Source organism: Falco peregrinus, chromosome 3, assembly GCF_023634155.1.
Source record: "Falco peregrinus isolate bFalPer1 chromosome 3, bFalPer1.pri, whole genome shotgun sequence".
NCBI lineage: Eukaryota > Metazoa > Chordata > Aves > Falconiformes > Falconidae > Falco > Falco peregrinus.
The window spans coordinates 29,565,621-29,581,103 of NC_073723.1; the positions used below are offsets into that span (position 1 = coordinate 29,565,621).

The 15,483-nt window shown below is 36.5% G+C and overlaps 1 protein-coding gene across 6 annotated transcripts in view; it reads right to left on the reverse strand.

The window, feature by feature from the left end:
- The window catches only part of VPS13B (vacuolar protein sorting 13 homolog B), a 478,583-nt gene that overhangs the window by 53,149 nt on the left and 409,951 nt on the right, over positions 1–15,483 (reverse strand). For all 6 annotated transcript variants that reach the window (XM_055800741.1, XM_055800742.1, XM_055800739.1 and 3 more), the window contains 3 exons: positions 10,842–11,038; positions 3,352–3,533; positions 1,213–1,562 (listed from right to left, as the gene is read on the reverse strand). In XM_055800741.1, the coding sequence (XP_055656716.1) occupies positions 1,213–1,562; positions 3,352–3,533; positions 10,842–11,038 (729 nt within the window). The remainder of the gene's footprint in view (positions 1–1,212; positions 1,563–3,351; positions 3,534–10,841; positions 11,039–15,483) is intronic.

Here is a 15,483-nt window from a genome sequence, read left to right on the forward strand (position 1 = left end):
GTGGCTCATGTTAACATTGCCAAATCCATGTATAAATCAGTACCAACTATTCATAGAATGTACCTGTCAGCAATATACTATGAGACATATGGCTCTACTTAATCAAATATACAATTCCACTTTTTCAGCTCAGAATATTCCTTCAAGGCACAGAGTAGTCAGTCAGTCATTCACACTGTGATGTGGTTTAAAACATTTAAATATTTATGCACCATATTTTATTTATATATATAGCTATGACTGAGCAATCTTTTTTTTTTTTCCATCCTAAGAGGAAACTGACCTTTCTGAAGGCCATTTTGCAGTAGTTGCCACACATGTCTTAGATGAGGGACTAGTACCAAGTAAGAAATATTTTGGGTTTAAACGCCTACCAAGGACTCTCTTATACTTTCTATGTTTGTTTTTTATTAAAAGCATTGTTCAAAATATGACAAAAACCAGCAATTGGAGCTACAAAGATTTTTGTTCACATTGATATTTGAGCCAGCTGTAAAGATTTAAATCACACTAGATCTTGTTTTATGAATGTCCTTTTGCAACAAGAAAACCGTGGAATGCCCTTAAAAAAGAATTTTTTGATATAAAACAGATGTTTCATCCTTTTTTGGGGGCTTTGTTATTGTAGTGCCATGATAGGTAATTAATTCCCAGGCTCCACATAGGTCTTCAGGCAGATGAAGAGAATGATTTGATTTCAAGGCTATAGTGGAGTAAGGGAATTACAGGCCTTCGAGGGGTCATTGCAGAAGCAAGGTTCCTTATGCCAGGACTGGCTTCGGCCATTAATGCTGCTTGCACAGAATGTAATGTGAAACTAGTGTTGAGCTTCACTAAGGATAGAAGTAGTAGCTGGAAACAATATGCTCTACCGCTCAGACTGAGCTGTGCTTACGTATCACGCGTCACTCACCTTTTCATAAATTAATGGAATATTATGCATTTCAAGACCAAGACTCTGATTATTCTGATATAAATCCATGTAGTTTCACTGAAACTCAACCAGTTCTGGCTACATTTGCCTTTACATATAGCATTCATTGTCTCCTAATTTTCATTGCTATCATGGAATTAACATTTATTAGTAAAAAACACTTTTAGTGCCAATTAAAGCTTTTACATCTTGCAATATTTTTAATGAATGCAGTTGGTATTCTAATTTGCTATTAATCACAAGAGCTAGATTTTTTTCTTATTATTGTATTTGCATACCTGCTGCCAAGCTTGAATTGCTTTATTTAGAGAATGAAGTGCATATTGGCCAAAGTTGATGAAAATGGGGTCCACCATTATCGTGCAGTCCGATAGTCTTCCCACTGTGCTGCTTGAAAGAGCAGTCTGCCCCCAGATTTTGAAAGGTTTCACAACACTCTGCATAGTCACGTTTCGGCACTCCAAAAGTTTACAGTCAGCTTGAGCTGAAAACTGTATCTCCTGGAACATCGACTCATCGCTCCACTGACGAAGATATATATGAGGCTCATCCAAGGAAATTATCATGTATTCTAGTTCAGATGGCATGTTCTTATCAGATAAAAATGGCTGCAGAAACTTTGGCAGAGCTGAAAAGTAAAAGAACAAATGACTAGAACATCACCATTGCCACATTCTGTATGTTTTTGTAAATTATATTTTAACTGCTTGTACATATGATGAAAACAAGTAAAATTCATAGAAGAGTTGACATTTCTGAAATCTGAAATTAATCCTGTTCACACTGTTTATTAGATGTAAAATAGAACTGTAATTAATAGCAGCTGCAAACAAAAAGTATCTGCAAACTCAAATCCTTTCATGGCAAATAGACCAGCCAACCAAACCGCTTTATGTATACATTCCACAGTACTTCACGTTGCCACCTATTCAGAGCAGAGACCATATTACTGTGAGAATTTTTGCTATAGTAGATGTAGATGATACTCCACACATAGCATAATATGAATACAAAAAAAATTTAGCAATATAATATTTGCTGACATGTGACTGTACAGGGTAACAGGCTCCACCATGAAAATTGTCTTTGCTGCAATTACAGAGTTCAAGACCACAAACCCACTGAGATGCAACATATTACCCCATAATACTAGGAATTAAACAAAACAGTTTCCTGAGACTAAAGCATGAGAAATATATAATAAAAAAGATTTTATCGTGTTCACTGAAGTCCTGCAAAGTGCTGAGCGCTGTGGCAGCAGACACTGCGAGGCACGTACACCACTTGTGTAACATTAAGCATGTGAGTCTTTCCATTGATGTTATTATTTATGTTGCTGGAACCCCTCACATGCTTAAAATTAGCATATGCTCAAGTGCTCTACAGATTTGGAACCAAAACACTCATCACTTTCCAGGATCAAGCCCTATTATTCTACAAAAGCATAATGGATACAATAAGTTTTATGCTCCCTTCACATATAACACAGCACAACGGAGCCCCAAAACTTAAGGCCTTTAGGTGCTATAACAAGAACAACAACAGCATCAGCATAAACTCAGTTGCTGTTGAAAAATGAAACAGCTGGGTTTGATTTTAATCTGATTTTTGCTTTTTCCAGTACGTGTAATTTTAAAGATCAAGCATCTGGAATTGGAGTGTAATAGTGAGGAAGATTATGTACTGATAGAGGTAGCCAATAGACAAGAAATTATTTGCTAGATGTTGAGTGTCAGTCCTGGTATGATTTGATAATGAATATACTGTAATACTTGCAGAAACACAAAAACTACTCGTGAAGAAAGCTGTCCCTGTCAAAATTATCTAAGATATTTGCTCATCTTCCATGAAAAGCATTCCTGGCATTTGAAAATCAGACAATAATCTAAAGATCTCTTGGAATGTATTTGCCATTAATGCAATGACAGAGAGCACTGAACAAAACCAGATGTAGCTCCAAAAGTCATCATAATTGAAATAACAGTTAAACCTGCAGTTCTCAGAGCTCTTCCAAGGAATTCTTACTAAAAGAGTTGCAAAATCATCAAATATTTTAATAGTACTGTTAATATGCTGGAAAATTTAAAAGATCAAATTCATTCACTAGGATGGCTCAAAACTGAAATGGCACCTGCTGTCACTAATCAGACTACGAAAAACGGACGGCTTCTACAGTTACCCACTATGGAGGGAGGAAGGGGGCTGATCAGTCAGTCCCACTGCCTACCGTATGTACTTGCTCAATGCACAGAAGTCATCAGTTTTACCTTTCAGTCTGTATCACTGCTGGCTGTTGGATAATTTATTTCAAGAATGCCTGTTTAAATGAGGAAATGGGGACTACCGACAGCAAAACAGCAAATAAGCAGCATGTATGAATTATACGGTTTTATTCTTCTACATAAAGGAGTACGTACCTGTGCCTAGCTGATCAAGATGATGGCAGAGGTGGACTTCCAAACAGGTAAATTGGATCGACACACTCAGTGATGGCACAAACCACGGAGTAAAACAGGAGTCAACCCTGGTACAGGCTGCTAGCGCGGTGGGGGTTACAAGCTGATCGCATGCACTTTGTGAGCCAGATTCACTTTCTGAGCTGCAGAAGGTAGATAACAAAGCGGTAGTTCAGCACTCCCTGGATTTTATTGCTTACAGTAGGACTTGACCATGTGCCGTGTTGGTTTGCTGACATGGCCAATGTCATCGTTTTCTTTTAACTGCTGATGTTAGTGTATGTATTTTTTTCCAAGCAGAGCACAGCAGATGAGACTGCAATCCAACAATACTTCTATCACACTGCACTTTCAATTTATAAACTGAAACACTTAAATCACAGAAGTGAAGCATATATACAGAAAATAAAACCAAAATATATCAGGTATCTTTAATTGCTGAAATAGCTAAACAGAGTACATTACCACTATTAAAGCTGTAAGGATGAGCTTTAAACAAGTTAATCTGGTCAAGAGAAATTTTTTTTTCCATTTTATTTTAAGGAAATCAGTGCACAGCCATTAAACTACTTCCATGCATAAACCCTGTCCCTGTAAACTTTCTTTCCTTTGCCCTTCTCACTCTACAGTCATCACTTAAAAAGAATCTCCAAGTGTTACAAGCTCAGCCTGGAGCCTTTTACTAGCACCTATTACAACATATTAATTCTACATTTAAAATGCCACCCCATTGATGTCTTTTTTGTAGCTGTGCTCCTGACGCCATGAATTTCCAAGCATTATCTTTTGGTCCCTTGAGAGAAACTAACACTACATCACAACTCTATAGGTTGCTAAGACACCACTGAAGTACAAATAAACTATCTAAATTAAGCCAAATCTACGCTTAATGTTCCTTATTCTCACTTTCTTTGCAGTTTGACAGTGAAGAGTTTTTGTTTAAAAGCATAGATTTGGTTCAAGAAAACAAAGTCCATGTCCTCAATCAAATACTGCTTGTATTTTTAAAATAAAATTTAACAAAAGATTAAGTAAGGCTAACTTACTATCTCTGTCAGAAAGTAATTAGCTTTCATAAAGCACCATGAATGGATTTTCATTGACTTTTAAAGATATTTTAAATTCAAATACTGGTTTTCAAAGGAATATGTCTTAGGCTTTTAGGACCAAATTTTTCATAATTCCATGAGTGTTACTGCAAAATTATGCAGAAATATAGTGGGTACTCAAAACGTTCAGCTGCCAATGTGTAGAATTCCATGGACAGGTAAATCTAATCAGTATTATTTTGTGTTATAGTAACTAGCTAGTATGGTATATTATAGCTTAAATTCAACTTTAGATTTGTAGACATCAATTAAAATACTTGTGTAGCAGTAAAACCCAACTGTATTACCTAATTATCAAAGAATCAAGACAGGATATTAAGAATGAATTAAGCCGGTGAAGGATGAAAGATAGATCACTTAATCAGATTTTTAGCTGCTTTCCTGTGCTTTACCTTTCAAATTGCCTGTTTCATTTCAAAAATGGTGTTGTAGGCCTTTTGAGAACTGCCATCTTTGGAAATAAAATTATTCTTTGTGTTCACACACTAGAATATCTATGGGACTATGGGATGCTTTTCTTTGCTCTGCCATGGATATTCCTTAGACTGTTGGAACAAAGCACGGAAGCAAATCAAAAAGCCACCAACATTCATATGCTGATTTAGACCATTAAATACTTTTGAACCCGTGAAACTGATTAGTTCTCTCAGAATAACTGTCAATATTTTAAGAATTGTTGCTCATTGCATTATGATTAGAAACTGAAGTTCAGGGACATATGGAATGAAAATAGGAAAAGGGTAGAGGGGTGCAAAGAAATGTTAACCAAACTATGAGGAACTTTAAAAAAAGAATTACATTTTGATATTCTGAATTAAGACTTAATTTGCACAACAGTTATAACACTCACTGCAGTACAAAGGAAGGACATTTACTTCTGAAATTAGAGGTTTATTCTGAAATTCCAGATTTCATTTCCTTGGAAACCTATTCCTTTTTATTTCCTTAGATATGTTTTTTAGAGATGGATATTTTCACAAAATAAAAAAACCCAAAACCCTCCAAATTCTTATTTAGTCAAATTTTATATACCTGCTTCTTATTGATTGTGCATTTTACTGTGATGGGACCTTTGTCTTTTCTCACTCATAACTGCTTAAGAGGCTGGGAACAAAAAGATTCAAAACTGCGTTTTGTTTTCTCATGGACAGTTAGCTTGGAAACCAAAAGGGTCCACCACTGGAGTGATTCCCTAAGAAAATTCAAAGTCTGACCACATGCTTAAAGAACCTAACCAGAGAGAAACGGAAAATGAGGGTGGGAGAATGCTGCTCCCTGGGACAGAACTGGCCTTGCATCCTCTCCCATGCTAGGGAGGGACAAGCACTGGCAGTGAAGGACTGAGAGAGGCAGGACAATGTGGGCTATACCATGTTTTAGAAGGCAAAGTCACTCTACAGAGAGATCACCTTCTAGAAATCACCTGAAAAGAAATGCAACAAGGATTCTTTCATCACTGCTTTCCTACCTGCCCAGACTTCATTCAAGTGTTACTGTTTTATCTGTGAAGGGGTCCATAACCCAGTTACAGTACAAAATATACTAAAAGCAGCATCCAAATTACTATAGTATTGCCTTAAAAAAGAACTGTAATAAGAGATCATTATATTGAATGAATACTAGTCCTTAAAATCACTACCATGACCCTCCAATTTTAAATTAAATCCCACTTAAACTTTTTGCTGAGGTAGACTTCTGTCAGACCTTTAGCACTGCTACTTTCTCTGTTTACCTTGCATAGAGCACAGAAATCAAGACACAGTCCATCACATGCTGGGTGCGCAAGTAAATAAAGCGGTGTTAGCTGAAAACCCAGGAAACTTTCAATTACGCCTTGGTGAACAATAGTAGGAGCATTAATATGAGAGGTAGATCTGATTGTGAAATCAAAATTTGGACATCAAATAAATAAAATATCAAAAAAATCCCACATTCTCTTGGCTGCTTTGGAGCTACAAAACACAGTGTGGGCTGTCCACAATTTTTCAGCTGGGGAGAAAAGGAATAACCAGCTTCTACTGCTTTGTGTTTGGCACAACATGCTGAGGGATGGGTGTAACAAAACCAAGGGAAATTCTAAATAAAGCTGACCTGTATTTAGTAACAGATTTTTTTTTAAATCCTATGAAATATCAGGATTTTTAAAATGGAAAATACCTACATTCAAAGTCATCATGCAAAGCAGTTCAAGTTAAATATATGGCAACTGGGAACAATGACTTAACAGTGACCTGCATTATTCTTGTTATTTTAAGAGTGGAATATTTAAACCAAAACTGCCATTTGTGATGAAACCACAACATGGGAAAATATCCACTGGGAAGAAGAAAGAGACCACTTAACTCATTTAATTTATGACTCAAATGCTGGTCTGAACCCAAATTGTTAGAGGTCAAAATCCAGTACATCATTTACTTTGAATAAAAGCTAAAACAATTAGCAAGAAACATGATCACAATTCCTCACATTAATTTTAAAAAAGTAGCAATTTAATGCTTATTTAAAAGTTTTTCTACTTGTTTCATGGTTTGTATCTTAAGGCATTTTCAATTACTATTTCACATTAGTATGTCAGTAATTATAAAAATACTGTTTACATTACACAGGAGATACACAAATATATAAAACATCTTGTAATGTAACTCATTTAAACAAAGAATGATAACCCCTCCCCCAAGCAAACCAGGGAGGGGCTTCAGTGTCTCACCAACCAAACAGAGCTATAAATAAAAGTAACTTTGATTATAATTTGCAAGTCCTGCAACATGAAAATGCAATCTATAAAAACAATCTCCTTTTAATCCCTATTTTAAGGTCTTCCATAAACAGTCATGGATGTCATATATGATTCCTTCCATAGACATTACAGTAAATCCCCAAGGGGATGCTAAATTATTTCACTTAGGACTTAAGATTTATTTATTCATTGAATAAACATTCATAAATGTTCATTCAAACCGTAGACATTCATTGAATAATGGTCTACAAAATAAACAACACACACATATATACTATGTCCCTATTCAGATAGCTCCTTCATTTTTATACATCTAATTATTTCCTGATCAATCTCAGAAAGAGCTTGCATACCACAGGATCTGGATCTTGACATCTTTCCATATTCATTATTGATGTACTTCAGCCTGCCAGCTACTGCTCAACGTATCAGCTGGATCCACATCTTCTCACAAACCTTGCTGCTTTCCTGTCACATGAGCCACATAAGTTTCATACTTTATAACTGATGTTAGGAATCAGCAATATAAGGTACTTAAAACACAAAGGATCAGCTCTCTGGTATTAATAAATAGCATATCAAAAAAGCCCTGCAGAATTTGAAGGAAAAAATATTATCATTGAGCAGCAGCTGCATGCATATGGCAGCTGTTAAGAGTCTGACCCAAAATACAGGATCAAACTAAGAAAACAAACTTTGACAAGACAGCATTTTTATACTTTACAATTAATCATGAATTAAATTTGCTAATCAGTCATACACTTACAGCATGTAACTAATATCAAATCATTATGAGTCTCCAGGAAAACTGAGATTCAACTTCTACACAGTTTTTGCTTCTCTCTCTCACTCACAGATACTTCAGCCTTGAAGTTCCTTGGTCTACTCGGTATTAGCTTTAAGCACAGCTCCTTGTGGCTCTTCTCACAAGTCTGTAAGATCTCACGTTAAACACTTGCTTTAGGAACAAGCCTAACACTGAAATTTACCATGACATGGCGCAGTTTCTCTCTATCAAAACCAAAAAAAGCTTGGCATTTTTTCATCTAGTAGAATCCAGAATACATTTTAGGGTGCTTGGTAACAAGAAAATATCCATGCCGGTAGCAATATGTTTGTTTGATGAAGTCACATTTTCAGCAAAGTTACTACCAGCACGGACTTCCTAAATTCTACTAGGGGTCTGGAAGGGTTGGCCTTCTCTGCAGGTCCGCAGTATCTGTCACCACCTGCTAAACAAGGCTTCCCTTTAACAGAATGTGATCCTTTGGGGCTTAACCGTTACTTTAAACTTGTTCTGTAGCTGTAACTATATGTATTTCAGTGCTTCCAATCTGTCTCAAAATCTCCAAGCCAGTGACGTGTGACTGGTATGATTTGCTCTATTTCCAACAAAGACAGTGTGCCCAAGCACCATCGGTCAAGGCCTCATCTCTGAGGAACAGCTGCTCCTTTTCAGACCCGTTAGTTTTCTCTGAGGAGGATCACTCCAGGTTGGTCAGGACTACTTCTTCCACACCAGTCCTTCCTGCAGTTGTCCTTAAGAAAGCCTGCAGTGCAGCCTTGCTTGAATATAGAGATCAGTTTGAATTTCTATCTGGAACTGCTGCTGAGACAGGGAATATAACCTTTCCTTTCTCTGGTTGAAATAGAGGTTTTCCTCATGTACCCCTCTCAGGTTTCAGGATTCTGGATGGAGTTTGCCCTTACCTGCATGAATCGTCAAATTCCCAGTCTACTGTTAGTTCATGTAGGTGTAAACTGCACCTCTTGACATTATTATAAATTCCTCAGGCCACCAGAAGTGTCAGGACTAGTGACTGCAGTCTCTGTACATGAGCCTAAGGAGCTGTCAGTTCAAGACACTTTCCCTTGACTTCCCTCTTTCTCTTGTTTTTTTACCTTCAAATGCTTCAGTAGTGTGGTGCATGGTTTTTGCCGCCTTCTTTCCTCTCCTGCCATCCCTATTCTATTCAGTGAACTGCTAAGGCTTCAGTTTAATTCCTGTTCTTTCAGTTGTAGTTTCTGCTTTAGCTTTTCATATACACACACAAACTGGAAGACGTAGGGCTTCTAATATCATTGCTGCGGCCAGAGCAATTGCCTGCCCTAGGGTCTTCTGGTACCTCAAGGCCATTAGGGTATTTCTACCCCTTTATAACTTGACACCCTGATACTACTGAAGACGGTCACTATTGTGGAGCAGGCCTGCAGCCTCCCAGCTGAAAATCATTAGGTCAGACCTTCTAGGCAGGTTAATTAATGTCCTGTAAATATTTCTGATGTTAATCACAGTCCAGACTGGTTTTATACTGTATTTTTTTTACTTATCTGTATTTCTTTTTAACCCTAGCCTCCTTCTGAAGGATTACAACTCATTAGCTTATCAGAGCTCCCTGAATGAAAAATACTGCATATAGTGATGAACCCTATTTGAGCAGAGAACAATAAACATGATTACAGTGCCAAATGCCTGATGAAAAAAAAAAAATCTACTAAATTTCACTACTTCATTTTCAGTTCCCACCGAGTTCACATTTCTGTGGTGTTAAGCTGACCAGGAAGGCAATTTTGCCAAGGTCCCACAATCAGAGGAATTAACCTTGTCTAAAACACTTAACTTCTCAATGATGAAAATGCATTCTTTCACAATTAACATCAAGAAATCATTTCCAACCTGATACTATTAATGGAAACCAGATGTTCAATTTTGTTCATTGATTTTGTTAGACATGTTCATATTTCCTGATTTCTCTGAATTCTATAGCTGCATGTAACATACATGTGGATGCTACACACTCATTCAAGCATGTGTTCATACACAGGCAGCAACAATCAGCAAATATCAATGATCCAAAAGGGTCATGTGGGGTTTTCTGCTCCAGCTACAAAATGTTAAGAAAGTCTTTGAAAGCAATTCCACTGCTGTTTGTGAAGAGAACTTGTACTTGTTTCTTCTTACTCTACTTTATTAATTAAAACTGAATGAATGCAAATAGGCAGAATATCTGTCATTGTACATTGTTTCCAGTTGAAAACACAAAGAAAAATGGATCCCCAGCATTTGAAAAAACTCATTAAATTTTTTCACTGTTAGCATAGTAAGCAAGCTGTATGAATAATAATTATGTAACGCTCTTGAAGTACTCCAGTTCTGTTTAATCCATTCAAAACAGACACTTCGCTTATTTTAGTCATTGACTTGCACTGAGGACAGAACGAAGGTGATGTATGGGGAGTGCATGGAAGCAGAATGTTTACTACTATGTTATACAATGGATTACACCTCAGCCTTCTTTTGATAATTAGCTAATTTTACTGCCCTGTGGAGCTAAGAGGTTTCAGGATATGGCCTCTTTGTCCACAATTTTCAGTAAACCTTGTATTCAGAAAATGGATGAAATGACACTGCCAGGCTGCTTGTAAAAGAAAGCTCTTTTTGTGCACACTCCATCACCTCGCATGAAGATGAACTACAGTCAATCTCATTTAAGACCAGCTACTCTTACTGCATATGAAAACAGTATCTTTTTTCCTAAGTATCTGGAAAAAGATTTCTCAAGATGTAACGTTACATTTCTGTTTCCCTCCTCCTTTAAAATTACCTTTGGTCATCAGCCACATTCTGACTGCTGTTCAGGACAATCCTCCACAGATCGGAGGCTATGAGCTCTTTCTGATCATTCACAAGGTTGATACTGGGCAGCTGTAGTTCACAGACTTTGCTTTCTGATAGACTGAATTCCCGGAATGCAACAAATGATTTCTGAAGCTCATCCCAGTACTCCAAGCTGCAAGGAATCTGTGATAAAAGGGAGATGGCATAATTACTTTATGCTTGATTGCAAATATAATGGGATTTACTGTACACACTAAAAGTGCAAAACTAAAGTAAGCTGTCATATAGAATATCAGAATTGTAATCCTTACTCAGATTCTGTGCTGTCTTGACTTAAAATATTTTTAGAATGTCATTGCAGTATAACACTTCAAACCTTCTCTTACTAGGTACAGAAATAGCTACTTGTTCCATAGTACACAAGAATAACAAAGACTACTCAAGTAATCATTATTTGTACTATGCAGCCAAAAAGTCCATCAGATGTCATCACATCATGGTAGCAAGGACATTCTAATCATCATTAATTTTTTTTTTTGCTTGAACCAGCTCTTTTAATTTTATTGCATAACAAAATATAAATGTATTATTTACCCATTTATTTTCATATTAAAATGATCAAAAATGCAGAGTAAAAATTACGATAGACAACACAATACCTTGTGGTGAGCCAACACATGAATAAAAATCCTGGAAGAAATCATGAAGTGCTTGTAATCACATGATCTTTTCTTTCATGGAATATGCTATTATAGACAACTCTGTGATTTTGGGAACCCAAACCCAATAAATACATAGCAGCTTCTGTTTAATCACATCCCTAATTTTAAGTCTGTAAATAACTCACTTGGATTACTCCTGGATGCATCACTGATCTGGAGAGAATGTTATTAAGAGGCATTTCTTAAGACAATAGAAAACAAATTTTAATAAAAGCATAGATTTAAAGGGTTGTGTCTTAGGCCTCCTTTTTTGGGGTTGGGGATAACAGCATGATAGTGAATGAGAATATGAATTTAAAACAAATGCAAACTCAGTAAGATATGAAGATTTTAGAATTAAGATACAGAAATCCACAGTTACGGCACTTGTACATGTCAAGAAATACTAGAAATCAAGCTGACAAAAAGCAACTAGCACAAAATGCACGTGTATGTGCTATTACCTTTTTTATGCGTGTCTGTGTATAGACATACATACATAAATTACCAAGAAAAAGTAAGAATGTGGTAGATCTGCAAGTAAATCTAGGCACAGCTAAAAAAACCTCTGTAAGTATTCTTCCTTGTTGCTTAGTAAGGACTATAACGCACATGGAGGTGACAGCAGGCGGATTAATTAACAGGAATGAAGGTTAAGAAGGAAAATTCAGGGAGCTCAGTGGTTCAAGCTGAGGAGGGCAAGGGAACATATATAATCATCAAAGAATTCTGGAGGAATTACCATGTGGAACCACAGAGCCTGAAATATGGACTTTTACTACATCTGTCAAGTCACAATGATACCTGAAGACTGAAAAAAGAAACCACAGTCACCAACTTTTTTTTTAGGTCAGGATGGAGGGAAAAAAAGTATCTGATAACTACCAGCAAAACTCTGATGCTAGTAATGTATATAATATAAAGTAGCATAGCAATATCAATCAGGAGTGCTGATTTAATTTCAAAGATTAGAGTCTGAGAAAAGGGATTGATTTAATATAGAAAAGCACAAGTCATATGTAAAGACAGCAACGCATTTGTTTAAAAGCTGCATATTCAATTGGAAAGGGTGAAGATACGTAAATGTCAGCTGGAAAATTCTGAGGCAGTATGATGATGCCTGGAAAAAGCAAATGTCATCCTGAGAGACATCAGGTGAGATACTTCCAAAAAGGAGGGGCAAATATTAATCGACTTGTATAAGACACCAGTGGGGCCTCATCTGGAACGTAGCACACAAGTCCACTTCTACATGTTAAAACTGTATTAACTCATGGTAGGATCTGTGCAGAGCTGAGGACCAAAGGAAGGAAAACAAAAGGAACGCGACTGCTCTACCCAAACACCTCAGGAGACAAACTGTTAATAGAGGAAAAGGTCTACACGAACTATGGGTCAAAACTAAGCTGCTCTATGAATAAAGTGTAAGGCTAGAAACCTGAACAGAAAAAGGGAGGTTGAAGGACAGCCGTGGTGCTCAAGACAGCTGCTTTTAAAACCTTGATTTGTTAATAAGATGGAGACAGTAACAAGCATTGCCCCAGTGGGAGCAGGCTGGGCTCGATGAAAGTTGTTTTCTTTTCTGCGTTGCTAACTCTACAATGGTGCTGTGTACAACAACAGCAGTATGAAACATTACATTACGGTGTTTGTAGCCATATTTCAAAGTTATACTATATTTATTGTTTTTGCTCTTAGCGGCATTACAGAGTTTTAGATTTCTTCAAAACTTCTAAGTGTTCAATTAGTTGAACCTGCAACGCCTGTGGACAAGCAGTCAAAATTGTAATACCATAGCAATGTCCCTACCTTCAATTAGGGATATATCCAAGGTACTCTCCTATGTTAACCCCAATGGCAACATCCATCATCCACTATCTTTCATACCACATGGTGTGGTCATTTACACTCTTTTTTAAACACTCTTTTTAAACCTCCACAGTCTTCATTTGTGATAAAACATTTGATTTTATTTAAAATATTACAATAGTTGGCATATTTCCTATAGCATAAAGTCTTGGAATTATATAATTACAAAAGGATCTGTATAATTTCTGGCAAAAGGTTGCAGCCTTTCATGGTTGCACAAGTACTTCTACATATAGCAATATTTATTTCTGCATATTTTTAACTCTTAGTCCTTATAATACCTGGAGATTTTTTAGGACTCTGATTTGATATATTTGAATACTTGGTTTGGTCTTGTGCTTCCTATTGCCTATCAACACTTAAGTTACCTTTTCATGTTGATGTTGTTGAGTAACACATGTGCAACAAGTCTTGTAAAGCTATCCTATTATTTAGGATATTTATTTCTTTTAGATTACATCTCACAACAAAACTTTTTTTTTTTTTTTTAAATATGGAAATCTCCCTAATGAGACTCTCACAAGATTGGATTAGAATAGCAAGTAGCGGGCATTTTAGAAGAGGCTAAACAAGGTGAACGAATTCTACCTATTCACACAAAGATTAATGAGCTGGAAGAACAAGTAAAGAGCATAAAAAGGACTCTCACAAGTGGTACTACAATACAAAAACCAAAACTATCAGTAAGACTAGAGGAAAATGATATAGAGAGACTGAAAACAAAGACCGAAAATAAAGGCAGAACAAAACTTGAACACCCCCTCTCCTCCCCCCCCCGACTTCATATCTGTTGTTTAAAAAAAAGAAAACTAGGAATTTTAAAATTTCCACCCACTCAGTAGGTGGTGGAAATATTGAAACTTATCTTGAGGAAAATGTGGCAAAGTAAAATGATCAGAACAATTATGCTATAAAGAAGTAATAACTCCTCTTCAGGCTCTGATAACATAGTGTATTTGCCTTTCAGGAACTTCATGGTAACCTCTTAAGCAAATTATGAAGAATTTGGAAAGGCACAGGAATGACTGCTGGACTCAGCAGTACGAGTAGCCAGAAAGAATATACCACCTAACAAAGCAGGCTGGTAAGCACGTTGAAAAGATTCTTCCTCTTTATTTTTGCTCATGATTTTTTTTTGTAATTGTGTTGCAGTATGTTAATAATCTACCAGAGTAAGAGACAGTATCTTTTAAGGCATCATCTGCACATTAGAAGTAAAAAGTCAGACATGCCTTATGTGATTGCTTATATAAAATACAGCTCATGCTTTGGGACTGTCCAAACTGTAAGCTTTCTAGTTTGAAACTTGCAAAAGACTTAGTTGATTTAGAATTTCTGATTCCTACATATCTAGCTTTATTTGTTCTAGGGGGTTTATTACAAATGCCTGATCTGGGTAAGTTTAAGGAAAGATGGTAGCTCTGGGCAATATTAGCTGCCAAAAATAATAGTTGTGAAAGCCTGGAAATGGGCTATAATGCCAGAACTGAGTCATAGGCAGTGGGAATAAGTGAATTAGCTGCAACAAGAAATTCCCCATATGTAGAATTAAATATGGTACTTTCACCTTAAAATATTTGAATAAAACCTAAGCTATAATTCAGATAATTGTTACCTCTTAGAAAATGTGACGGCTAGTGCTGCCTCTGTAAAACTAAATACTAACGAAGCATATCTAACCACAAACTTCTTTGCTAAAAAGCAAGCATGCTTCTTCAACAGACACTTCTCCAAAGCTTTTGTCTTCTTTCCCAGGTCTCAAAGAAAGTTTTAATTGCTACGATTTTATTCACCTGTAAACTCCAAATGGAACCATTACTGTACAGCCCCTGTCACTTACATGTGCATAAAACTGTGGGCTCAGATTTAACCAAGAATCTCCAGGTTCTGCTTTGCAAGAAAACCATGTACTATGGCACAAACACTTACTTAGAAGGATGATTATGGCAACAGAGAGAAAAACAGCAGTCAAATGCTTTTTATTCAGCAGCATTAACAACAGAGATCAGAAGCAGAAGTGAAAAGCTACATGAAAAGAGCCTAAACTTTGAGTATTTA